Source organism: Saccoglossus kowalevskii, chromosome 16 (assembly GCF_978046115.1).
Source record: "Saccoglossus kowalevskii chromosome 16, keSacKowa6.1, whole genome shotgun sequence".
In the NCBI taxonomy this organism is placed as follows: domain Eukaryota; kingdom Metazoa; phylum Hemichordata; class Enteropneusta; family Harrimaniidae; genus Saccoglossus; species Saccoglossus kowalevskii.
Window position 1 is genome coordinate 35406824 of NC_140656.1, and position 25974 is coordinate 35432797.

General features: G+C 39.8%; 1 protein-coding gene across 2 annotated transcripts; it reads right to left on the reverse strand.

Annotated features, from left to right (window-relative positions):
• On the reverse strand, positions 1–25925 carry LOC102810257 (zinc finger HIT domain-containing protein 3-like). 2 transcript variants are annotated; one of them, XM_085491698.1, is made up of 5 exons: positions 25804–25925; positions 21151–21182; positions 10791–10889; positions 6260–6352; positions 1–325 (listed from the first exon to the last, which is right to left on the reverse strand). In XM_085491698.1, exons 1-5 carry the CDS (start codon positions 25905–25907, stop codon positions 141–143), a joined length of 513 nt encoding a protein of 170 aa, XP_085347824.1. In that variant the 5' UTR covers positions 25908–25925; the 3' UTR covers positions 1–140. The 2 variants fall into 2 exon arrangements, with proteins under 2 accessions (XP_085347824.1, XP_085347825.1); XM_085491699.1 differs by lacking the exon at positions 1–325 and adding an exon at positions 5341–5822.
• Between the last annotated feature and the right edge of the window lie 49 nt (positions 25926–25974).

Consider the following 25974-nt stretch of genomic DNA (forward strand, 5'->3'; position numbering starts at 1 on the left):
TTAGAGGTAAAAAAAATGGCAGGAATATTAACTAAATTTATTGTCACAAAATGAACAAATCCTATTTACACAACACCTGTCTACTTTTAATGTAATTGATACAAATTTTCAAGTATGCTAAACCTCATGAAAACAATATATCAATGCAGTGTGATTGTGTTTTTTTCTTCCACAACTTTGAGACATTCATTAGCAAATTCAAGGAATAAAGGCTCTTGCATAGCTTTCCCCATCACTAACTCTTTGTTGTCTGCTCCATCAATATGATTGATAAGATTACGGAGATGATGGTTTCCTAGTAACATCTTCAGTTCCTGTGATTCACCTACAGTGGAGAAGTGAAGGTTTCAGTGTACAAAAGAAACCCAGGGAAGGCGAACAAGAAATAGAACCACTGCCACTATACCCACAAGTTCAACATGAAGGAGTGCAACTATTATAACCTTGTTCATAGTGTAAGTAGGGTGTATAATTAGCATAGGCTCTAAAAACAAAAAAATACATATTTAATACATAATATCATGCAGGAACCATTTAAATGCTGATCACCTTCTTTTCATATAATAGAACAAATTTACACTGTTTTCCATATGTATTTATTTATATCTATAGCTAAGGCTTTCATGATGATAGAGTGATACAAGCGACCGTTGAAAGAGCTCAGCTGTCTTTGTTTTCAAAACAAAGTTGACAAGCCATGCATGGCACAATACTCGTTAGTTATCAAATTTAAGATATATAGTTTCGTTTATAGTAGTATAGTTGGAACATAAACATGTCAGAAGTATGGATCCAGAAGATGATGCTTGATTCTGATTATTTTTTAACATTAAAATGATTGATATCTTGTATCTGATCGTCAAATGAGTACTTGTTCATATTGAGAAATATTGCTCTGGAACAGCATTAATTAAAACAAAATGCCCACCAGTTTTGCATGATGCAAAATGAATATATAAAATTTGAAAATATCAGAGATATGGCTCTAGAAGCGCATTCATTTAAAAAAAATGACTGCCAGTCAGCCATTTTCAATCCAATTTGAAAAATAAAATGATGTGCATCAAGGTCCCATAATGTCCAACGTAGGTACCAAGTTTAAAAAAATTCATCCATAAACGGCAAGATCCAGTTCTGGAATGCCAGAAATGCTTGATTTTTGAAGATTTTTTAGTGCTAAAATGGCTGCCATTTGGCCATTTTGAATCAGATAGTCAAACCAATATATCTATGTCATGATGTATAATGAATATATAAAATTTGAACATAATCAGTCAAAGCATGGCAGAGATATGGTGCTAGAACTGCATTCATTAAAACAAATTGGCCGCCAGTCAGCCATTTAAAATTGGATCTGAAAAATAAAATGATGTGCATCAAAGACCAATATTGTCCAACGTACATGTATGTACCAAGTTTAAACAAAATCCATCCATAAATGCTTGATTTTGATGATTTTTTAGCAAAATAATGGCAGCCATTCGACCATCTTGAAACATATGACCATCTTGTTCATATGTATAATATCATGTATGATGTATGTTAGAAGTTTGATTGTGAATGTTCCAGGCATGTCTAAGATACAGGTCCGGACGCATGCACGGATGCACAAAGGTCAAAACATGAGTCCCCGTTTTCGGACTGTGTCCGACCGAAGACTATCGGTAATGATGATTTGTGCAATAAGACATTAACTATTTGCCATGGTTATTAGTGTTTCCACAAGTTTATTTGGTTGTAACTATCAGAAACTAGCTACCGGCCGTCTAATTAACCAATCAGGGGTCGTTAATTTTGACCAATCATCAGTGTTACTAATGGACCAATTACAATAAAGACTTACCAAAGGTCATTTTAACCAATATAATCTGTGTAATACCTTATGTTTACTAAAAGTTTTGTTGTCTCTAACGTAATAACTGTTGTTGCTATTTCCTGTTGCATTGATTGTGTCTGTTTAGTAATTGTCTCAAGATACTTACATACAAAGTATCAAAGCAATTGAGCTGATAGTTTTCAAGAAGACACAAATTTATTTACGAAATGAACAAATCTGACAAAGTTCCACCCAAGGTACATTTACCGACACACCAAGTATCAAAAAAATTGTTCTGCTAGTATTAAAGAAGAAGTCAAACATACAATTTTTGACAGGCGATGACTTGACAATTATTTATTTGAACAGCTCCGCTCTGTCATCAAAGATAGGAAAGCTAAACATAGTTGAACTCTGGTGACCCTTTTTTATAAAATATTATTTCCTACATTATAGTTTGTTTCAATGTGAATATGCATTGTCATAATTCATTTTGAAAACAAGCACGTTTTGGGTTTGAAACAGTTGGAAACAGTTTACTAAATTTCCTTGATAGATGTAAATATATTACAAAACATTGGCCCTAATTTGTTCAATTATTTTAAAGAACATAATTTCCAGCTTTATTCAAAGTAATTCATATATTTTAGTATAAAATCAAATGCCTCATCTCAGAAAAAAAGTGTTGCATTTAGACGTTTTGCACATGGGAGTCAAAAATTGAGCAAAAGCGGGGGGTGGGCGCTTACGCGGTCGAGTACGGTATTATTATAAAAGCTCTATCATTCTGTTCTAATAGCTGAAACAAATTCCTGTGCATTTTCATTTGTCAAATGAACCGTTTGTCAAATACAGAATACCTATTTTTGAGTACAATTTTCTTTTCAAAATGTGGATGCAACATCTTGCTTTTTATATATTTTTTTATGTATTATTTTTGATTTGTTAACTTTGGACTAAACAGATTTTCTAATAGCTTTCAGATCAGTTTAGCATCCAATTCATAGGAGTGCTTATATTGATTTTCTGACATCTTGTTTTTCTATAAAGATTTTATTGTAGGTTTGGTAGGTTTGCAAATGTGTATCAGACTGTGAAAAAACGCTCTCCATGAGTTGGTTTTGAAACCCAGTCTAATATTCCCATGGGATTTGGGAGATACATTACCAACGATATTATTACAAGATAAATGATTTGCTTCATTGAATACAGACAACAATGCATATTTCCACTGAGACCAGTGACCTTTGAATGTGTAGAAACAGTCAAAATATTTTATCAGATTTTCTCAATTGTTGCATGATATTTTCATACAGGACATCTGCTGTTCATACTCAGGGAAGATTTTATACTGATGAATAAGTTGACCAAGTTTGATAAAGTTTGGAATAGAATTAGTAAACTTATTGTGCACACAATAACAATTATTAACGACGACAGCAACGACAACAACAATGCCTGACAGAAATTATTCCCTTAATAAACCTTTCCCTTCCATCTTTGACGTTACGGGCAAGGTAAAAAGGAAAAGTTTCTAGTAGTCAATACACACATCAATACATGCACACATGTTTTTCCATGGACCCTATGATTTTTCATTGATCGAAAGTTGGAGTCAAAGTATATATACCAAACAGAAAAAAACCTATCAGCAAACAAGCTGTTCTGTGTTATGTGTCAGGGTTGGGTACCCAGTCAGGAATAATCAAAATATATATACCCAGTCAGGAATAATGAAAGTAGCTTTGAATTGAATACAAAAAGGTTGTTTTTCAACAGTACAATTTATTGGTGGGAAAGAAAAAGAAATAGAGTGAACTAATATTAATCTTACTTTTTGTTTTAGGGAATTATTCTATTTTATACATTCACATTTTATCTACTGATCTCCACAGATAGGTACGTGTTAAGGGCAGGGAACTTGGAGAAAATACTGTGATTTGTATTATGAAAATTTGGTCAAAATCAACAAATAAAAGAAAGCTTAGAAAGAACCCTCATTTGCTGAAGGTGGCATGAAGTAGAAATAGGGAATACTTTATTATTATATTTATTACTATATTAGAAGAACATCTTCATTATACATAAAGCGTGTTTATTGCATGCAAAATAAATGAAATATGTCTTATTTTTACCATTGACTTGTCTGAGCAAATGGTTAGGGTGGTTTCAAGTAGCTATTTTAATAATGACCATATATGATGACTTGCTATTTTGGTCATATATCTTGTCAGACAACAAAATTATAGCACTGGCTACATGTCCCTACATGTATCTGCAAAAGTGCTTAGTACATTACAGATATGCATATTAAGAAACACACATGAAACTAATAACAGGTAATTAATATGCATGAAGTTCAACCCTGAAGTAATCAGTATATAACAGCACCTATGTACATAGTTTTATTAAAATTTGATCAGTGGTACTCAAAATGTCTGTGGAGCACCTATAAATTAGTTAATTTATGCAAATTAGGTAATTAGTAAGCACAAAATTTAACCCTAAACTGAACTTGTATATGGCTTATCCCTAAGCATCTACATGTGTATGTACCAAATTTCATCGAATCTAATGAGTGGTTGAGATATTTGTGAAAATGGTAAATATTGGCCAATTAATATGCACAGATTTCAACCAAAAACTAATCTGGTTTGAGAATTATTATCCAAGAGCATATATGTATCATGTTTCATTAAAATCTGTTGAATGGTACTTGTGAAACAAGTGAAAATGCTTGAAATTGGCTATTTATTATGCAAACTATGTCATTAATATGCACAGGATTTCAACCAAAACTAATGACTACTGTGTATTATCCCAGAACATCTCTGTACCAAGTTCCATTGATATCTGTTTAATAGTATACGAAATTTCTTAAAATATGCAAATTAGCTAATTATGCATGGATTTCAGCCTAAAACTAATCAGGTCTGCACATTATCCCAGAGCACTTATGTACCAAGATTAACAGAAATCTGATTAATTGCACATGATACAAGTGAAAATGCTTAAAGTTGGTTAATTATATATACAAATTAGGTAATTAATTTGCATGGATTTCAACTGAACAATAACCAGGTCTGAGCATTATCCTAGAGCATCTATGTACCAAGTTTCATTAAAATCTGACAATTGGTTCTTTAAATATCAGTGGAACAGACACATACACATACACATGCAGAAACACTAACTGCAAAGACTCCCATTCACACGCAGGAGTCAAATATCACATGTCTATTTCAAGTTAATATTTAAAAAAAAAATATTTTTGTGACATTTACGAACACAGCGGTCACTGCTGTTTCTCCTGACATTTTATGTTGTACAAAAATGTAGGTGCTAATTGCAAGTGCTTGAGTGAAAACCAGACTTCCACACCTCCCATGTATTTGGAAGGCATGGCAGACAGACTGTACTCAGATATACATGTATATATACTGCTAAATGAACCTTCCTGTTGCACAAGTAAACATGCTAATCACTATACCATTGGCAATGCCATGAACTAGGTAACACCTGTGTTCACTTTAAAAAACAGCTGGAAATTGGCAAGTTTAATGAGTTCCAATACTGTACAAAAAACATTTGCATGTCTACATCAACCTTGGTTCACATATCAAATACTCCCTTAACACACACTTTGTAGTCTCAGTTATGTGCTCATGGCCACTCCATGAAACAATTTATCAGGTGCAAAATAATGGCACATTAAAATAGTATCAACTCAATAACAATTTAAGAGCATCAAATGTTTTCATCAAAAATAATCTTTCGATGTAATCAGTTTTGAATCAGGCGTGATTAACAAGTTGCATAAAATTTGTCCAAATTTGCTTTTTGATCTCCTAGACAATTGAATGGAATAGTTTATCAATTTGTACCGTGCATGATATATTTGGATACACGTGGATGTATATATGTGAGACATGTCAGAGATGTGGTTCTGGTCTGATACAAAATGGTCACCAAATGCAAAGATTGTACTGTATTGACCCCTTATGATCTGAAATATAAAATCAACATTAGCATATCAATGACATGTAATTCTATATATGGAGATGCTCATTGTAATAAATTGTGGCTGACTGGTGTATGTTTACTATATGCTAGTATGTCCAAGGCATGTCCAAGAAAGAAGTGAGTATGCACACAGAGGTCAATCCATTGCATCTAAATATAATTCTTCAAAAATGCATAAAACTTTATACAGTTGTGCATGATCATTGATGCTCTTTCAAGGATTTAATTACTATATACATTAACAAAGACACAGTACCATATTTGCTCTATAAGTGCATACAAATGTACATGACAGAGGTACGTCTAGAGACAAAATATGTCATATTTTAATGATCTGAAATAATGCAATTTTTGGTGTGTTCCGATTACTGATGTGATTCTAATAAAAATAAATACAGTATTTCTCATTCCAACACTGACCTAATAATTCAAGTTTGTCAAAAGCAACTCCATCATCATCTTCTCCGTACTTCTTAGCTACATCACTATCATCACTCCATACCTCACCCTCTTCTACAAAAATCATAAAGCAGTGAGAATTAGGCAGAGGGTTTTCAACCTGCATATTCACATAGTTCATATCCACAGTAGACTCCGGTCAGTCAAAATTTTGAACTATAGGCATTAATCTGCAATTCAGCCAATGACGGAGAGAGAAATCTAGGTCAGGGGAAGCCCCATGACCGCATAGATTTTCTTCCACGCCATGTGACATGTGACTGAGGCAAAGAGGCCAGCGCCATCTTACCCCATCTTCACTGTTTTCTCTGTATACAAGGACATAAGCCAATCTCTAAGGAAAGTGGGGTGGTCGGGAAGGACCCGAAGTCTATGATGCGTATGAACTATGTGAATAAGCAGGTTGAAAACTCACTGCCTAAATTCACCACGTTCAATTCCCCACCATAGACTACGGACAGTCAAAATGACTATTTTGAAATGTAGGTAGAGTCACACGCCGAGAGGTGACAGGTTTCCGAGCGAAAGAGTACTTGAAAAATAAAATTACTTATGACTACAACCTAGCTATGACCAGTGATACACAATGTCTTACTTTACCAGTGTAGTCCCATAGTAAAAGCATACTGCTGAAAGGGTGACAAGGTCGGCAAAGACGCTAGACTCAAACCCAATTCATGAGGTAACTAGAATTCCAAAAAGAGGCCAAAACAGTTCTGCATGAGGGCATATGCCAAAAGCGAGATCTGGGATGTCCAGGGAGAGCTGACTGATAACACTTTTGCGTTTTCCAGAAGCCTGCTTTAAATAACTTTTGCGGGGGTCACCTGACACAAGAGCTAATGAGTTGGCGATTGCATGAACCTCATGCGCTGGTACTTGGTTTCTCTGTAGACCCTGTGCTGAGGACGCCAATCGGTCATAAACCTCAAACACTGTTCAAGTGATCCACCTAGAAATGGAAGTCGAGGAGGCTGATCCCTCCTGCATACATGAACATGTGCTTGTCACCCTGCCCCGACTCCCTAGTACTTTTCTCATAGCAACTCAAAACTCGAACTGGGCATAGAAGCAACTCCTCCTGATCCTCCTGGCCGACAATATTGGCCAGACGGGGGATGACGATCAGCTGTGGATCATGCCCTGGGATTTGTTTCTTTGCTAGAAACTCGATTTGTGTCTTTAGTACAGCTTGATTGTCCATAAAGGCAACACAACCATTTGAGAAGGACAAGGCCCCTAACTCACCTAATAGAGGCGAGAGCTAGTAGGAAGACTGTTTTCCGCATCAAATATTCCAGTGGTTCAAAGGGTGGTCTGCTCAGAGCTGAACACACAACCGACAAGTCCCAATTGGGAGGTTCCCTAGATTGAGCTTTAGGCCTTTGATTATGAAAAGCAGAGAACAGTCTCCTAGCAATAGGACAATCGGCTAGTCTTGTCCCCAAAGTTTTCTAAATGGCGGATGACAAACCTAACTTGTCGAAAAAATCGAACGAAAAAAAAAATCAGCTACATGTACCTGGCCACCAGTGGGGTGGCATGGATCAACCTCCCTTCCACTCCACTAATTAACATATGCCCGCCACTTGGAGTCATAAGCTGCGTTGGTGGAACCTCTATTCGCCCCAGCCAGGACGTTGGCAGCCTGCTCAGATAAACCTTCTGTCTGTGCGAGTCTACTGAGGGCCCCCATGTGTCTAAGTCGTACACCGCTGGGCTCATTGGTAGTGTGCCGACTGGTTGGGACATTTCGAACAGTAGTGTAAACCAGGCCTTGGTTGGCCAGTTGGGAGGCACGAGCGTCAAGATGCAGGTGTGCTCCTGCCAAAGTTTTTTTCAGTACCCGGTGAATCAACGGGAAGAAAGGAAAGGCATACGCGTCCATGTGGCTCCACAGGATCGATAATGTGTTCATGGCAAGAGTGTCATGTATGTCGGGAGCTTGGCATTCCAGGGTGTGGCGAGCAGGTTCATCTTGGGACCGCCCACAGCCGTGGGGTACTTGCCACTCTGTGTTCTGAAAACAGAGTCACTGTGAAAGAGTGTCCGCTTGACTTTTCTGCACCCCTGGAAGGTGATATGCAGTTAGCTCCACATTACATTCCTGGCACCAATGGCAAATTTGCTCTGCCAGAGCTGACAGCGATGTAGATCTGGTCCCACCTTTGTATAGGAGACCACCACTGTGTTGTCCGCATCAGTGCTAAACGTACTGCTTTCAGTTCGAGCCAATTGATACGGCGACCCTGAATCTAATGCAGTGACCATATTCCTTGGACATGTTTGTCCATTAGGTGCACTCCCCAACTTGTGAGGGAGGCATTCGTTATCGCTGTGGCGAGTGGGTCCTCTGCCTGAGGTTGGCAATTGCCATCCACCAGGGCAAGGCATCCCTCGCTTGGTCCTAGAGAGTAACTTGCCTCTCCAGTTCCCGTAGATGAGACTGGTGTTGCAGACGGCTGAGCAGTGCAGCTTGGGAAACTACCCTATGAACTGATGTCAACCCAATGATGTGCGTCAGTTATCGAAGAGACACAGAGGGAACGCTAACTCGCTACTCGTTCAGGTAGACTGCTTATTGCGATGGATGCACAAAGCCTACCTCTGTGTCAACTCCATGCCCAGAAACTGACATGTCAGGTATGAATGGGACTTTCTTTAGATTTACTAAAAAGTCTAATTGGTGTGGTAAATCCTGTGTTAGCCTTTAATACTTGTTTAGCCTACAACTCTTTGTCTTGGTTGTGTAGCAACCATTCACCTAGGTACGGGTTAATGTGTACCGACGACTGATGCAACAGCAGCACCACCTGTTTCAACACTCTGGTGAACACTTATGGAGCCGTGCATAACCTGAAGGGGAGCACCCCGAATTTGAATACTTGGCCCAAATGGGCGAATTCAAGAAGTCAATGACTCGCTGGGTGTATCAGTATGTACTGATGACTTCCTGCATCCCCCCTACAATGCAGTTAAAGGAGTCATTCCGGAGAGCCTGAGGGGTCGCCCGAGCCCGTAGGCTCAGACATTGTCACCCCCCTTCACTTTAAGGAAGTGAGCGAGGAAGTGTCTGATCAAACACCTGGTAACTGGGTTGGTCCCCTCCAGGAATGCCTGCTGGTTATCAGGGTGGTGGGGGATGGTGGCGGTGACCCGTAGTGGAGACAGTGCTCAGGGAAAATTCACGGTACTGGCTCCAACCGATGATCCCTAGCTGGCAGGATGTGGGGGAGAGATGAAATCAACATCCTGCCCTGCTTGGTCCCCCTCCATATTGTCTGACTGCCGCTCACTTGTGGCAAAAACCCCTCGAACATATTCTAAACAATGGTGACATTTGCTATGTGGCAAATCCCACAAGACCCAGTTGATTTTTGGGCGACGACCCAGGAGGTGAGAAGCTCTTCTTGGAGTGCATCCCTTTCTTCTAGTCCATTTTAACTACACTGAGAAATGAACAAGGGACTCATGAGTGGTACGCAGTTACAGTTGAACCTGACACAATGACGCCCTACAAATGTGGTCAATGGCATCATTCAAGTTTTTTTTTGCGACCGGTAGAAAAGGACACAGGACCCCTAATAAGAAAAATTTAAAGCGTGATGGTCGTCGCGCAGTGCATGTTTGAATTTCATGTAAATAAACAAAGTATTTTACACGCGTTGTATACGTCACTATGAGTCCCATGTCGAAGAGGACGCGACACGACGACTGCTGCCCTTTAACCTACCAGACACCACCACGTCTTACTGTTACCACAGTCACAGAAGGAGTACCTCAGAAAATTCAGTCGAAAAGCTGTTGACTGACCAAATTGTTTTGCTACAATGCACAGTCGGTGCAGAGAAAACAGGAAGTAAGTTGGAGCAAGATGGCACTGGCCTCTTTGCCTCAGTCACATGTTACATTATTCGGAAGAAAATCTATGAGGTCGTGGGGCTTATACCCTCACCTAAATTTCTCTCTCTGTCATTGGCAGAATCGCAGAATAATGCCTACAGTTCAAAATAGTCATTTTGACTGACTGGAGTCTATGGTAGGTAATTGAATGTAGTGAATTGCATTACAAAGATGCAGGAGTCCTTGCAGAAAGACCTCACAATTGATGTAACAGCTAGAACTGGCCTTGAACTACCAAGAAAACAAATTGGTAGCCAATGTTAAAGGTCTATATCTGCCAGATTCAATATAATATAATCCTGAATTAAACTTTCCTGGCTTTGGCAACACAAACGCGACATACATAACCACAGGAATCTGACGAGATACAATTGTAAGCCTCCGTTCTGTTTTTATAGAACACTCTACACCTAATTTGACTACGAACAATAGAAACAACTGCATGGCAATTAACGCTGAATATGCCCTGGCATGTCACCCACTTGTTAACGCAAAGCTAACATCACGTTGGCTTGCGTTCATGCCAGGCTAACATTTTGGTAAGCAAGTTTTGAGCTGTACTGTAAATAAAACTAAAGCAGACATTAACCTCTATTTTCCTGCAGCATTTCTCTAGCACGTTTCTGAGTGACTTCTAAACTTTCATTTTTCGTTTTCTTCTGTTCTTGTAGAGAGATGCAGATTGTGTCTATGAGGGAAACACACACACTACATTATGATGATTTAACAAATCGATAACAACTCTGACTCGAGGAAAACAGTCGTACACATTTTTGACTGCTGAATTCTATTGTTTTGCTGAAAGACGTATTTAATAATATTGTTACCTTGCCTTATCATCATTAGATAAAGGAAAAAGTATACAAGAGAAAACTGCTGTCCTCCTCGTCATCGTTGTGGAAGTTTTTGTTCTCAAGAGTAAACATTTTCTCTTTAGTTACATAAACTTGGATATTTTATTAACTAGTTTGGTCACTTTACCAAGTTTAATTTTGGCATGTCTTGTCTGTTTATTTTTCAAGATATTGTTGAGGTTTCACTTAAAAATTGTTCTTTGTGGTTACAATAGTAGAGTTCACGCTACACAAAGCAAGGGCTAAGATTTAAGCTAATCTTGTATGTTTGTATATCAGATTGATCAAAATGGGTTCATGCAACAGAGGAAGCAGTGGTTACCACAGGCTAAGGAACGCCAAAACTTGTTAAGAATATGCAAAAATCTTCAGTCATTTTAACTAGGATTACTCAGTACAGTATGTTAGTAGACTGTCGACAGTCCTTGGGCCTAATGTAATTGTGTATCCTAGATATTCAAATGCTGAAGGCATTTCATGTGAGGGACTTTAGTCCCAAGATTGTCCCCGTACTAGGTTTCTAGTTAAAATAACAAAGAAAACAATTAAATAACCAAAGAAACAGAGGAGGAGACTGTTTCGCAGGATCAACAGAACTATGACATGCGAGGAAATCAAATTTTTTATAACAGAGATGATCGATCCACATCTTGCCAGTTCATACGCATGCAGAAAATGTGGACTGAGAACGTCGACTCTGCATAAAAACATGGATGAGTTCAGGAAAACATTTTAACAAACTGAGCGAGATTAATTCTCAGGCATTTTTTTCTAAAAGAATGGCAACTGAAAGTGGGGTTTCGAACCAAGTCCTTTTTGACAAGACGAATGTCAACACGGCACGCTAATGAACACATCTCTCCCCTCTGTGTAGTTTGCGATATTGTCTCGCTGGTATTCTTTGCAAGAAATATCATGGTAGTCTAAACATTCCAGCACTTTTATAATGCATTCATCAAGATTTGTTTGTGTCATGATATCATAAACTGCTGTGGAATGTGTCACGATCACGTATAGTACAGTACAGTCAAAACAAACTTTGTGTAAGTCGCGGGCGATCCGTATAGCCAGCGACCCCTGACCCTTTCATGATTGGCCACGATAAAATGATAGACATCTCCGCGACTATTTCATTTGCATATGAAAGTACCCGGATCTGGTAAGAAATCTAACCAGTCAATTGCAGCCCCGGACAGTCAGTCATGCCTAACGACACTCTATACTTCGTTTCCCAGCAATTTATTCATGCATGTTACGTTTATACACAATATTTATTAATAACAACAGATCACTATTAGGTACGACCGACTGTCGACAGTCACAGCAAATTCATAAAGTGCAGAATGAAGAATAACGGGAAGTGGTACAGTCTCATAGTTACTTTATATTTTCTTAAGAACAATGTCCGTAGATGTACTCACATTGATTGTCTTGTCGGAAATGACATGCCGAAATGAATAATTATGAATATAATAGTAAATTGTTCAAATGAATGTTGAATAGAATGGCGTTTTGGGCGCTTAGCTTGTGCCCATGCGAAAGAACTGGACTGGATCTTAAAAATGAGCCAGCTTTAATCAATACTTGGCATTTCTCAGCATGTGCAAAGCATTCACACACGTTTTTTTCGCACAGGCTAAGGTATTTGACCTCTTAGCCCATGCTAAGGAGCTTTGCTTGAAATCCACTAATATAATAACTGTAACAACAAATTTTATCAATAATCATAAACACATTATTACTATTACAATCTTGAACCTAGATTAAACAACAAATGGATGGATGGATGAATAACAAAACTAATGATGCAATTTCTATTTTTTTGCAATAGCAAGATTGAATATAAAAATTCTGAAATATTGCAATAATATATTATATATAAGCATTTTGCAAATAACAGGATAAAAAAATCATCATACTACCTTATACTAAAATATGTTTGGATATTTAGAGTACTAAGAAATTCACATTTCTGGTCTGGTATACACCACAAATATTCACTTTTGAGGTATAATTTTTGGTATGTGTTGGTTCTCTGATATTTCATCTTCGTCGTCCTATACTTAGTTTAGTAATTCGAACTTCTCAGTTTGAGTAAAAAGGGAGAGTTTCACGGTTTCGACATCCAAAATGCCTTAGCTTCATTATTTGCCAAGGGACGGTCGCTTAAATATGTGCTTGGTAACTTGCAGCACAAGAACATAAAAACGTTAGGTAATCAAACAAAAACGACATTGTACTAAAGTCCAGAAAGTACGTTCAATCAAGGCCCTCATTTTTTCATAGCATAAAAACGATTTGCTCCCTCGCTTATTGTGACACCCTCAAATCAACTGATTTATATTCCCCTCAAGAGTCAAAATGCTATATACCTCCATATTACGCCACGACTTGAAAAAAGTCTTTTTTGCTCGACGTGTTTATTTGCCTTCAATTATGTTTCAGTGGCTTTCACTGTTGCATTCTGAGTCTTGCCGATAACATTTTGGTCCAAATTCAGGTGGCTATCGCCGGGAAAATTCAAGAAATCTTTCGTTTCTTTGTCAACTAACATGCTGGAAATCAAATTAGCATAACAATGCATTTGAAGGTTGTCGCCATTTTATTCAATAGCTTTCCATACCAGTGCCACACCACAGACAACTAAAACATTTAAACGGCAAGGTAAAGACTATGTCTAATTATAGTAAACACGTACTGCGTGCGTGACTCGAACCGGCACTCGCGTACGGCACCTAATCGCCTAGCTTCACGCCACTACACGTTTCCCACTCGGCCACCGGGCATCCCCAAAAAAGGATGCTTAATAACCGAGCTTATTACGTGCAGAGAACATGAAACCCGTCCACGCGATCCGCGCCACACAGCATGGCCAGAATGCGGCAAAGGCCTTCAGATCAGGCTGTAGTAGGATGGTGAAAGTAATGGGACAGCATTGTAACAGTGAATAAGTACTGAGAAATAATTCTAAACTCATAGTTGCTGTCGACATAGGAAGTAAAGTAAGCAAATAACACCGAATAAACGGCAAGGTAAAGACTATGTCTAATTATAGTAAACACGTACTGCATGCGTGACTCGAACCAGCGCTCGCGTACGGCACCTAACGCTGTGTGGCGCAGATCGCGTGGACGGGTGCTGAGTGGTGCTGATCAGAGAGGCTCAAAGGGCGGTCTGGTTAGAGCGGACAACACACCCAACAAGTCCCAGTTGGGCGGTTCCCTTGTATGGGGTCTCAGCTTCTGGAAAGCAGTAAATAGTCTCCTAATAATAGGACAATCGGCTAGTCTTGTTCCCGTACGTTCTCAATGGTGGGGGACAAGGCCGACCTGTAGCCAACAATAGCTGCGTAGGACAAACCCACTTCGTCAAACAGGTTGACGAAGGAGCCTGTTACCTGGCCAATAGAGGGATGGTATGGATCAATCTCCCTTCCACTACACCAATCAGTGTATGCTCGCAGCCTACAAACCGGTTTAACATTGGACTGTCCCACAGCCGAAACAGCCTGGAGACTTGTATCAGCAACCCCGTGTTCTGGAGACAGAGCCGCCCTGAATGGGCATCTGCCAGACTGTTCCTCACCCCTGGAAGGTGGTGTGTGGTTAGCTCCACATTGTATTCCAGGCACCAAAGGAGGATTTGCTCCGCTAGGACTGACAACAATGAGGAACGCGTCCCCTCTTCCTTCTTGAAGGAGACCACCGCTGCATTGCCTGTGCGGAGCAGGACCCTGTGGTCTCGAACTACGGGTAGAAAGCATGGTAGTGCTAAGTATACTGCTTTCAGTTCAAGCCGATTGATATGATTGTCCCGAAACTAATGCAGGGCCATATATTTGGACTTGTTCGCCCAATAGATGCGCTCCCCAACCATGGGAGAAGGCATCAGTTACCAGAGTCATACCTGTGGCAAGCAGATCCAAGGGGGCCCCCTGTCTGAGGTTGGCCAATGACGGCCACCAATGCAGGGCTTCCTTCACTTGGTCCCAGATCAAAATCTATCTATCTAGTTCCCATATGGCGCCTTTTCAGCGGTATCATGTAACAGGATGTCACCACCTGGAACGGTCCAGGGATCGGTCACCCGCTGTCTCCAAACCGGATCACACCTGTGCAATCTGTGTACGAAAGGGATATGTGGCCATGGGTTTGGCAGTTGCGAAGGAGGTGTGTGTGTGTGTGTGTGTGTGTGTGTGTGCTCTCTTCTCTCCTGAGGTGAGTTCTCCATGGCCTGAAGTAGTCACTAAGTTGTGACCTGCCCAATCGCCGAACACATGCCTGAACACCCCCCCACCCCCGGTTGCAGAGGTGAACGGCAAACACGCTTCCCCCGCTGCCAGGGTAGGCATCCGCCACGGGAGGGTGAAGAACCACCACCTGGCTCTTTCCTCCCTGGAGGCACGCCACTACTCTTCCCTCCCATGGAAGGGTATGAGCGCTTGCCTCCTGGCTGACTCTGGCTAGCGGACGACGCCCTAGGGAGTTGTGTTTTCTGTGATTGGGATGCCCTCCACTTGCAGGGCCAACTGGCTAGCGGATTCGATCTGAACCCTCTGGTTCATTGCACTCCGAAGCTCCGAGACTGTACCCACCATTCCCTGAACAAAGAGGGTGGAAGATGTCCAGTCTGTGTCACTGAGATGGGGACGTACCTCCTGACTCAGCTTGTCGACGAAAACACATGCATCTAAGGCCGCGTCTCGTAGCCCAGTAGTGGCCCCGGCCAAGAGAGCCAGGTGACACTAGGGGATGTCGCACATAGATGTGCAGTGGCCCACCAATAAATGTGTCGCCTGGTTTAGGAGGCTGGTGCGTTCTGCCTCTGTGGTCTCCAGAGTCCTGGGCGCGCACAATAATGCGCTCAAGCAACTCTGCCCTCAGGGCTGGATGGGTCGTCTCCGATTGAGCTGGCGAGAACGCCCATGGAACGGGGCTGTCCCCCTTTGCCCGGTTTGCCAAGCGGAAATTCGTGTTGCCTAAGGTTTTCCCCACCCGGGGGCCTTAAGCGTTACGTCCTCTGTGGCTGACCAACGTCAGCCCATCAACACTGTTTGCGTGCCCTGCTGTATCCGACGTGAGCAACTGTGTCTCCTTTCACTTTAAATATGTGAGAGGGAGCATGTTCGACTGTGCGTCTCATGACAGGGTCGGTTCCCTCTGGGGACACCCGTGGGTCGGTAAGAAGGGAGTCAAAACCCACAGCGGAGACCGGACACAAGGATAAAATCGTTACCGTTGTACCGTTACCGCGCAATGAACCCTGGCTGGCTGAAAGTAAGGAGGGGGTCAACGTGTGCCCTGCCCTGAAAGCCCTGCCCTGAGATCGGAGGCTTGGCTGCCAGCAGCCCGTTGGCATTGGGCCATTCCAGTTTATATCTGCACCCACCCTGTTGATGTGGTCAGATTTCCAGCACTGTATGATGGGGAAAATACCCCGGAATTCCAACTGTATATGGAGAAACAGAATCTGAAAATCCAGACGAGGATGGAAAAAAAATTCGTGGAAATCCAGGCAGTTATGGCTACTAAATAAAATATGGCTTAGTTTATCTCGCCACATACCGGTTGATGAGGTTGGATTTCCAACAGTATGACTAAAAAAAACTTGGAATTCTGACTGTATATGGTACCAAAATTGGGCCAGTATGAAATAGTTATTACTGAAATTAGATAAGGATGGTGGCACGAATGAGCTTATCAACACCGTGAATCAGGACTAGTTTGGATTTCCATTATCAAATATAAAATTTTGAACTTGGTAAATCAGCATATGATGAGAGTTATATTTGGAAATCCTACTCTGTATGGTGGCACAATGGAACTCTTCAACACCATAAGTAGGAACTATAGTTTTGGATTTCCTTTTCTGTATGGTGAATGGTGATTTGGAAATAAAACTTTGTATGACTTATACACCCATGGAAATTATACCCTGTATGAAGTAAACACACAAGCTCATCAACAGGGGGGTGCAGATATAAACTGGAATGGCCCATTCAGTGCCCGAGGCTCCAGAGGAGGCCTGGTGCAATTAACCTGAGCCTCCGCCTCACCCAAATTAGTGGGAGAGCCACGGCTGGGAACGGGGGTTCCCCAGAAGAGACGTGTTTGAAAGCAAACATGCTTTCGTGTTTTTTCCTGCTTGCCCACCGAGGGGGCACAGTGGAGACAGCTCGCTCCGACTGCGTCTGATCTACCTGGCCTGCCAGGGAGGCAATTGCCCCGACAGTCCTTCGTCAAAGCCTTCAACACGGAGGCAAACCCGGCGCCGTGCGGGGAAGGGTCCACAAAAGGACCCGCAACGGACCCCATAGGAGGAAAGCCTCCAGGGGCACAGCCTCGCTGCAGCCGGTAAAATCGAGTAAATCACCGCCTGAAAAAAATAACAGATGGTGAGGATGCCCTCTGATCAGCGAGGAGAGACCAAGAAAAAATATCAGTACCTCCACCATCGGGCCTGCTACTCGACGTCCCGGTACACGAAGCACTGGTAGCCGAGCGTGAGGACTTTTCACTCATGCTAAACACGCTACTCACTTTAACCGATTTGTTTGCTGGACACGCGACCTTGCTGTGAAGAAACGAGTGACGCGGTCAGTCTCAGCAATTTTGATAGTTCTGAAAGAAAATTCTCAGGCCTCAGAATTCCCGTGAAAAACACACGCCTTCACGGCAAAAACCTCGAACCCCACACGCAGCTACGACAAAAGTATTTCGGATGCGGGTTTTATGCTGGTAAATTCTGAATATAAACCACTGCACAGCCGACTTGAAACACGAGGAGACCAAAAAAAAAACGGCAGTGAGCCCTGGTGCTGTCATTACATCTATTCATTTCTAAATACATAGATCGATCATAAAATGAAGACGACATGCATGAGGGAAGCGAATAACAGTAGGAAAAGGAGACGTAATGAAACCAAGTGATTAAGCTACGTCGCCCAGGTTTTATTTCTTTGTTGTGAAAAATACTACACACAAAGGAGAAAACGACACAAGGGTAAAAATGACAAGGAAAACTTATCCTACCAGCTACAATGCCGGATGCCATGCAGCGGCAACAACCCAAGCTAAAAACCCAGACAGGAAAAAAGCAAGCGATCCAGGCAGAGCCACTGAAGACTTCATCCCCATCGATGCGGAGATAAAGGAAGAGTGGATATCCAGCCCTGATGGTGCCGCCATATGAGCTCGGTCACGTGGTTCGTTACGTAAGGGAAAGAGAATCTTGGGGTCATGGGGCTTCCTCTGACCTAGATTCTATCTCTCCGTCACCGGCAGAATCGCTGATTAATGCCTACAGTTCAAAATAGTCATTTTGACTGACCTGAGTCTATGGTGGGTAATTGAACGTAGTGAATTATCACTGCCCACTCGCTCGCTCGCATTTAAACTGTTTAAAATTCAGACTAACAGAAACATTTTCCAGGTTCACATTATGTTGAACAGCCGACAAAAGTTCAAATATTTTTTGTTTTAACTATCTATAATTATATGCACGCAATCTGACCCTTTGACCTCGATTTGGCTTGGACTGAATATTTTATTTTAAACAATATTTTGACGTGAAATACAAAATGTATTTCAACACAAGTACGACATGCTTGTCTGGGGTTTCTTTTCTGATTGACAGTTATTTTCCCTTCATATACCTTGCCTATAATCTATGTCACAATTAAGGTACATTTTGTAATACAATGTCTAGTACATGTATGAGACTGTCATTAATAAGTATGAGTTATAATTTGTTTAAAATACTTGTTAGACATAGAAATAACAGCACATATGTTATATTCTTTATCATAACCAGATATTAGTACCGTAATATATTATGCAAGATCTGTTATTAATTCGTGCAATAATCCAATATGTTATTTTCATTATGTAGTTTCAATAATATTTCTCCCCGAAACTTGGCTAGGATATTTCTCTCATCTCTAGTTTTGTTGGCATGTCAATGGGAGAGATGATTTCAAGATGAGTTGGCAGTGATTTTCCCAAACTGAATTCATTGCAATTATGTAAACTGTATTTAGATCATGATTAAATATATTTAGTGCTTTAGACTTTGATGATTTTTTGTGTGTAGAAATTTCAGTTAGAACTCAGAATATGTATTCATTACAAACCGCCTTCTGACTTTAGGCTTTGAAATAAATTTACAACATTGTTACACAATGGTTTTAATGGTAATTATGATTTTTTATATATATAATAAATATGTAAATATGTATATATATATATATATATATATATGCGGTAATAGAGGAATTAATACACAACTACATGAATATTGAAACTCGACAGCGCTGTTTCGTAAAGTACAAGTACCTCACTCATCAGGAGCTTTATGTTTAATTCACTGCACCAACAAGCATACATATACTTCGCAAATTAACATATTAATTAAAAATAAAAAAACATACAGGTTTAAGTGTTACATAATAAGGCTTTTGATCTGTGTCGGCATGATGATACAAGTTCATTTCTTTTGTTTAGTGTGGAGTGGTGAGGTCTAAAAATTATTATAAAGTTTTCCTTCAAACATAGAATGCATCGTTTGCTGCAGCTACTGTACGGGCTACCACGAGCAAGAATTTTCCATGTTATTCTGTGCTCAATATTTTTTTCTTTGAGTGACCAAACATGTTTACTTAGTTCTGTCGCATTTCTAGAGGTCTGATTACGAAATGAGGCAGTGTGGTTTCTGTACCTTGTTTTGAATTCATTTCCAGTGAGACCGACGTACGTTTCGCTAGTTTGTTTGTCTAAGCGCGTAACTTCCGCTTGGTATATCACACCGGACTGCAAACACTTCCCGTCCAGTGGACATGCCGTTTTTTTCTGACAATTGCATAGTTTGTTGACTTTCGTTTTATCAGTTGTGGTGCTCTTATCAGTCGCGAGTTGCCGTTTGTTTTTACTGTTTATGGTATCTTTTATATTGTTCATACAGCTATAGCTGACTTTGATGGTATTTCGGTTGAATATTTTCCTGAGATTATTGCCAGTCGGGAAACACTTATCAATTAATTCCAAGAATCGCTTGCCGATACTGTTACGGACGTTGCAGCTATATGGTGGGTTGTACCAAACGACATTACTGCGTGGCCGTTTTTTTTTTTACCCTTCTCCGTGGGGGACTCAAACTTTAATTGGTGGTTGTAGCCGCTTTCACGTAGAGCTCTTTGGCAGGGTGGCGCCGTGGTGTCAAAAATCTTTTTATCTGACGATATAGATGATAATCGCTTGTTAATCCCGGCCGGGATATTCTTTGTGATGGCGGGTGGGTGGTTACTTTCCTTGTGCACGTATACCAAGTTGTAAAAGTTGTAAAAGGGCTGTATGAACCCTCAACGAGGTTTAGCGTGACATCAAGGAAGTTGACTATTTTCTTATTCGCTTTGATCGCGATCTTCAGACCGTGGTTTTTGAATACGCGACAGATATCTTTTTTGATCTGTTCAGTCTCTTTGGGTGTGGCGTCTAAAGCGACTAAACCGTCATCTCTGTAGAGACCGATCCGGATGTTCTTCCCTAACCGTGCTCTAAGTTGTGATAGTAGGAAGCAGCCCTAAAGTTCACAGGTCTCTGCGCCGTCAAAACTTCCCATCGTGACATCAAACGTGTTGGAGCCCTTCTTTTGCCACGGCGATTGATTGTGGATCAACAATGTTTGTTTGGCGTGAGAGATGATGTTTATTTTTTCATCCGGGATGTTATCATAAGCTGAGGCGAAACGCAACGCTTTGCTCAGTAGATCTTCGCTTATGGATGGGTAGAATTCCACGATTTCGATGGATTAATTAGTCTGCACGATTGGTTATTCGCAAAGTTTGATTTGTGGTCTTTTAAAGTTATATAAGCATCCTAGAGAAGAACGTGACGAAATCATACAAAATATCTACCGACGCTACCGCTGCTAAAATCACGCAAATTGATAAGAAAATCGCCCAGTTATTGTAAATTGACGACCGAATAGACGTCAGTGCGAAGAAGGATGCTTATATAACTTTAAAAGACCACAAACCAAACTTCGCGAATAACCCATCGTGTTGTTCATTATGTTGAAAACAAAAAAAATAATTCATACCTTTATGCTCCTTAAAACAACCCAAAGAACAACTGAAAATTAACAGAATGCTAAATTAATGCCAAACCAATGCAAAAACACAGAGTTAGGGGAAGATTTCATCATGTATGTAGCAAATCAAAGGTAGTCTATAAGCCAGTAGGGTTGGTTGGTACGTATCGGTAAAAAGTTGACATGAACACCGACGGACAATCACTCATATGATAAGCTCTGTTTGATTAAGTCGACAGCGGAGCTAAAAAAGCAAGCAACATTGCCACAAGAGCAGAAGTTATTCCATTATGACTGAAATTTGTACACATATCAGCCCTCCAAGTTTAATTTTTTTCCTAGTGGCCATTGGCCACCAAGTTCAAATTTTTGGTGGCCAGCTGGAAAATTTAGTAGCCAAGTACAAAATTGTAGGTCGCCAGAATTTATTATGTTTTACAGACAACACAGAAACAACAATTATGTTTAAATTTAAGTATTTATTCAAGCATATGATACTAAATCATATAGTATCACAGAGAAACTGGATGATGTCAACGTGTTCAAATTACCATAGCTGATTTAAATATGTTAAATGTTATTGAACGTAACATGGAAAAGACTTGCTGATGTTGTAGTCCAATCTTTTGGCTTGGATTTTGATGGGAAAACGGCATATTTTTTTTTTTAAATCAAAAAATTAGTTGTTTTCAAAAAATAAACTTAGCATTTGAAGAATAATTTAACATTGATTACAGTGATAACTGCTCATTGTCGAAACAAAGCTTATCCATTCTGGTATTCACGCTAGTCTAGTAGACACAATAAACATCATACTCTTGAATAGGTGTCAATAACTACGGTAAAACTTACTCAATTTTAGGCGTAAGGAATGAAATGTCTGAAAAATGATGCGAAAATGCACCTTGAAAGTCACATTTTATTTTTTTAAATCTCATTTTATTTTTTCTAATCCAAACTTCCGTTTAACGGCCCAGGGCGAATTTATGGCAAAATCCCGTCCCTCAAATAAGGACATGTGAGCTTTGATTATAACTGGATATATTGCACTGGGTCAGGGAGATACAAACTGTCCCAGTTGCTAAACTTCCATGTATCTTTTGTACCTGTACTTCAAACATTCGCAAGTTTTCCTAGGTGGTGCGAGACAGCTTTGTTCGTAACTGGACGAACTCAGTTTAATTCAATGAAGCAAACAACTGTTAAAATTAATTGAAAACAAGCAAATAATTTCCATGAAAAATCACAGAGAGAGGTAACTTGATACCTTAACAACTCTTTTGACCTATTAGTTTTGTGCTGACCTCTTCTCCACGTCTTGATGTTTTGTTTTCCTTATCATACTGATTGATGACTTTGTTTTGATTTTGAGTTGTTTAGCCTACAACTCGGCCATGACCTTTGCTTTTACCGTGAAACAAGGGGAAGTTTACGTTAATTTGACGGACATTCCATTTTTTAAAAACTAACGAAGCACACTCATATGATAAGCTCTGTTTGATTAAGTCGACAGCGGAGCTAAAAAAGCAAGCAACATTGCCACAAGAGCAGAAGTTATTCCATTATGACTGAAATTTGTACACATATCAGCCCTCCAAGTTTAATTTTTTTCCTAGTGGCCATTGGCCACCAAGTTCAAATTTTTGGTGGCCAGCTGGAAAATTTAGTAGCCAAGTACAAAATTGTAGGTCGCCAGAATTTATTATGTTTTACAGACAACACAGAAACAACAATTATGTTTAAATTTAAGTATTTATTCAAGCATATGATACTAAATCATATAGTATCACAGAGAAACTGGATGATGTCAACGTGTTCAAATTACCATAGCTGATTTAAATATGTTAAATGTTATTGAACGTAACATGGAAAAGACTTGCTGATGTTGTAGTCCAATCTTTTGGCTTGGATTTTGATGGGAAAACGGCATATTTTTTTTTTTAAATCAAAAAATTAGTTGTTTTCAAAAAATAAACTTAGCATTTGAAGAATAATTTAACATTGATTACAGTGATAACTGCTCATTGTCGAAACAAAGCTTATCCATTCTGGTATTCACGCTAGTCTAGTAGACACAATAAACATCATACTCTTGAATAGGTGTCAATAACTACGGTAAAACTTACTCAATTTTAGGCGTAAGGAATGAAATGTCTGAAAAATGATGCGAAAATGCACCTTGAAAGTCACATTTTATTTTTTTAAATCTCATTTTATTTTTTCTAATCCAAACTTCCGTTTAACGGCCCAGGGCGAATTTATGGCAAAATCCCGTCCCTCAAATAAGGACATGTGAGCTTTGATTATAACTGGATATATTGCACTGGGTCAGGGAGATACAAACTGTCCCAGTTGCTAAACTTCCATGTATCTTTTGTACCTGTACTTCAAACATTCGCAAGTTTTCCTAGGTGGTGCGAGACAGCTTTGTTCGTAACTGGACGAACTCAGTTTAATTCAATGAAGCAAACAACTGTTAAAATTAATTGAAAACAAGCAAATAATTTCCATGAAAAATCACAGAGAGAGGTAACTTGATACCTTAACAACTCTTTTGACCTATTAGTTTTGTGCTGACCTCTTCTCCACGTCTTGATGTTTTGTTTTCCTTATCATACTGATTGATGACTTTGTTTTGATTTTGAGTTGTTTAGCCTACAACTCGGCCATGACCTTTGCTTTTACCGTGAAACAAGGGGAAGTTTACGTTAATTTGACGGACATTCCATTTTTTAAAAACTAACGAAGCACACTGTCTATTATCCCCATTTTTTGATTTGCTGATTTCTATTCTGAAAAATTTGACCGTTCAAAAATGCACCTTAATTTTGTACTTTAAAAACATGTAAGATTTTCAAAACGAATTATTTAAAACCGATTGATATTTTAGTTTTTTCAGAGTTTCAACACTATCGTCCGACACTGATTCACTATGTGGTACATGGCTCGGACTTGCAAAATACGCTGCCATCATACGTTGTTTCATGACTACCGACTAGTTTCGTTCATAACAAATATGCCGGATAAAGTAATACGCATGTGCGGTGTTGAATTGTGGGAAAAACTGCACCACCAAGAGCTGACAAGCTGTACAGTCTGTTTTATATTACGGAAAGTTTAGTCGCTGGCCAGATTATTCTTAGTTCGCCAATTGGCGACCTACATAATTTTTGTAATCGCCATTCATTTAATTTAATCGCCATGGTGACCAAAATGGACGAAATTTGGAGGGCTGCATATCCTAAAATATAAAATCAGAATAATCAAATTATAGAGACTGAAGTCACTTAGTACATTGTGCTTTTATCACAGAAAGTAAACTCTCAACGATTAACAGATTATCTCCAATGCGTTTACATGGTCAGAGGCCAAATGAGAGCCAAGATCTGCAAGAGTTCAATACAGTTCGATCAGGGCTGAACGTATGAAATTAACATGACTAAAATGATTTTGATGTCATGCTTGTGTTATGGCTTCTATACATGGCACGATGCTGTTGAGCTGGGAGATAAAGAAACAGTCTGTTTCTCGTTGAGTTGAAAATCTATCGCCATATTTCTTTACTCTGCCAAATAGATATTAGGGCTCAAGTCGAACGCGTATGCACAGCCACTTTTGCTGGCTCGAGCCGTAGGGCTCTGATAAAATGCTGTTGTGTAAACGTAAGCAAATATATGGTTACAGTCTATTCAGAAAACTGAAAATAAAAAACCTTGCACATACAACATATGAATTCAAACCATATTTAGAACAAGCAAACAATGTCAATCACATAATAAGCATCACAAAGCTTAGGATAATCAAGGAAATATGCGCTGTTACGGCACGCCTGGCTGAAAATGAGTATGCGCACTTGATTTACCCAGAACTCTGTGCGAATCCCCCTTGATTCTGGCTGCTGGCCATTTTCGTTCATGAAATCGTCGGATATCATCAGAAAATGCAGGATTTGTGCAGTTTTGAATAAAACCAAGTTAGCGAATATGAACAATGGTTATTAACGTAACACCTGATCCCCTCTAAAATTTTTGTTTCGCATTTTAAGGTAAGAAATCGAAATTTGAAACCGACAGGGTGTCGATTTACTAGGTGCCATGTTTCACAACTTGTTTATTTATATACATATAGTGGATAATATTTTTTTTAAAAATTAGTATTTATTGATTTTCAGCCCCCAAGTGACTGTGTGCTGGTCGCCTGTGTACCGTACATTATTTTATTTTTTTACCAAGATATGACTGAAATCAACAACACTCGCAGACCATTAACACCAACATAAACCGGCCAACACCCATGAGATTGTACCGGTTAGCTGCAGTTCTGCAGCTCACGATTCCCGGTAACTTCCCCAATGACCCAAAGACCGGGAATCGTGAGCTAATTACACTGCAGCTCGGTACCGGAAAGGCATTTATCTGATCTTCGCACATGAACTAAATGCAGTGTCGATGATGTACGTCATATCACTAATAAGCCTTAATATAAGCATTTACAGTATCCATAATTTAGATCGCTGTATATTGAATTTGGGGAAAGAGTTGGTCATCAGCATCAGCCTACAACAATAACAACAACAGGCTGCGACATCGTTACGTGTAGAATTAGGATTAATACAAATGAAACAGTGCGATGGGGACTTAGAAGACCCCTGGCGTTACTTACTAACGTATATTACACTTTGGACATCTATATTTGGGCGGTTCTCCTTTACAAATCTCACAAATCTTCATCGTGAAAACTAATTTTGTACTGCAAGTGTATAACATGTGGGTGAAGCGGAAGTGGACTGATTAATTTGTGTAAAGGTAAATCCGCTCCGGTAAATTTAAAATC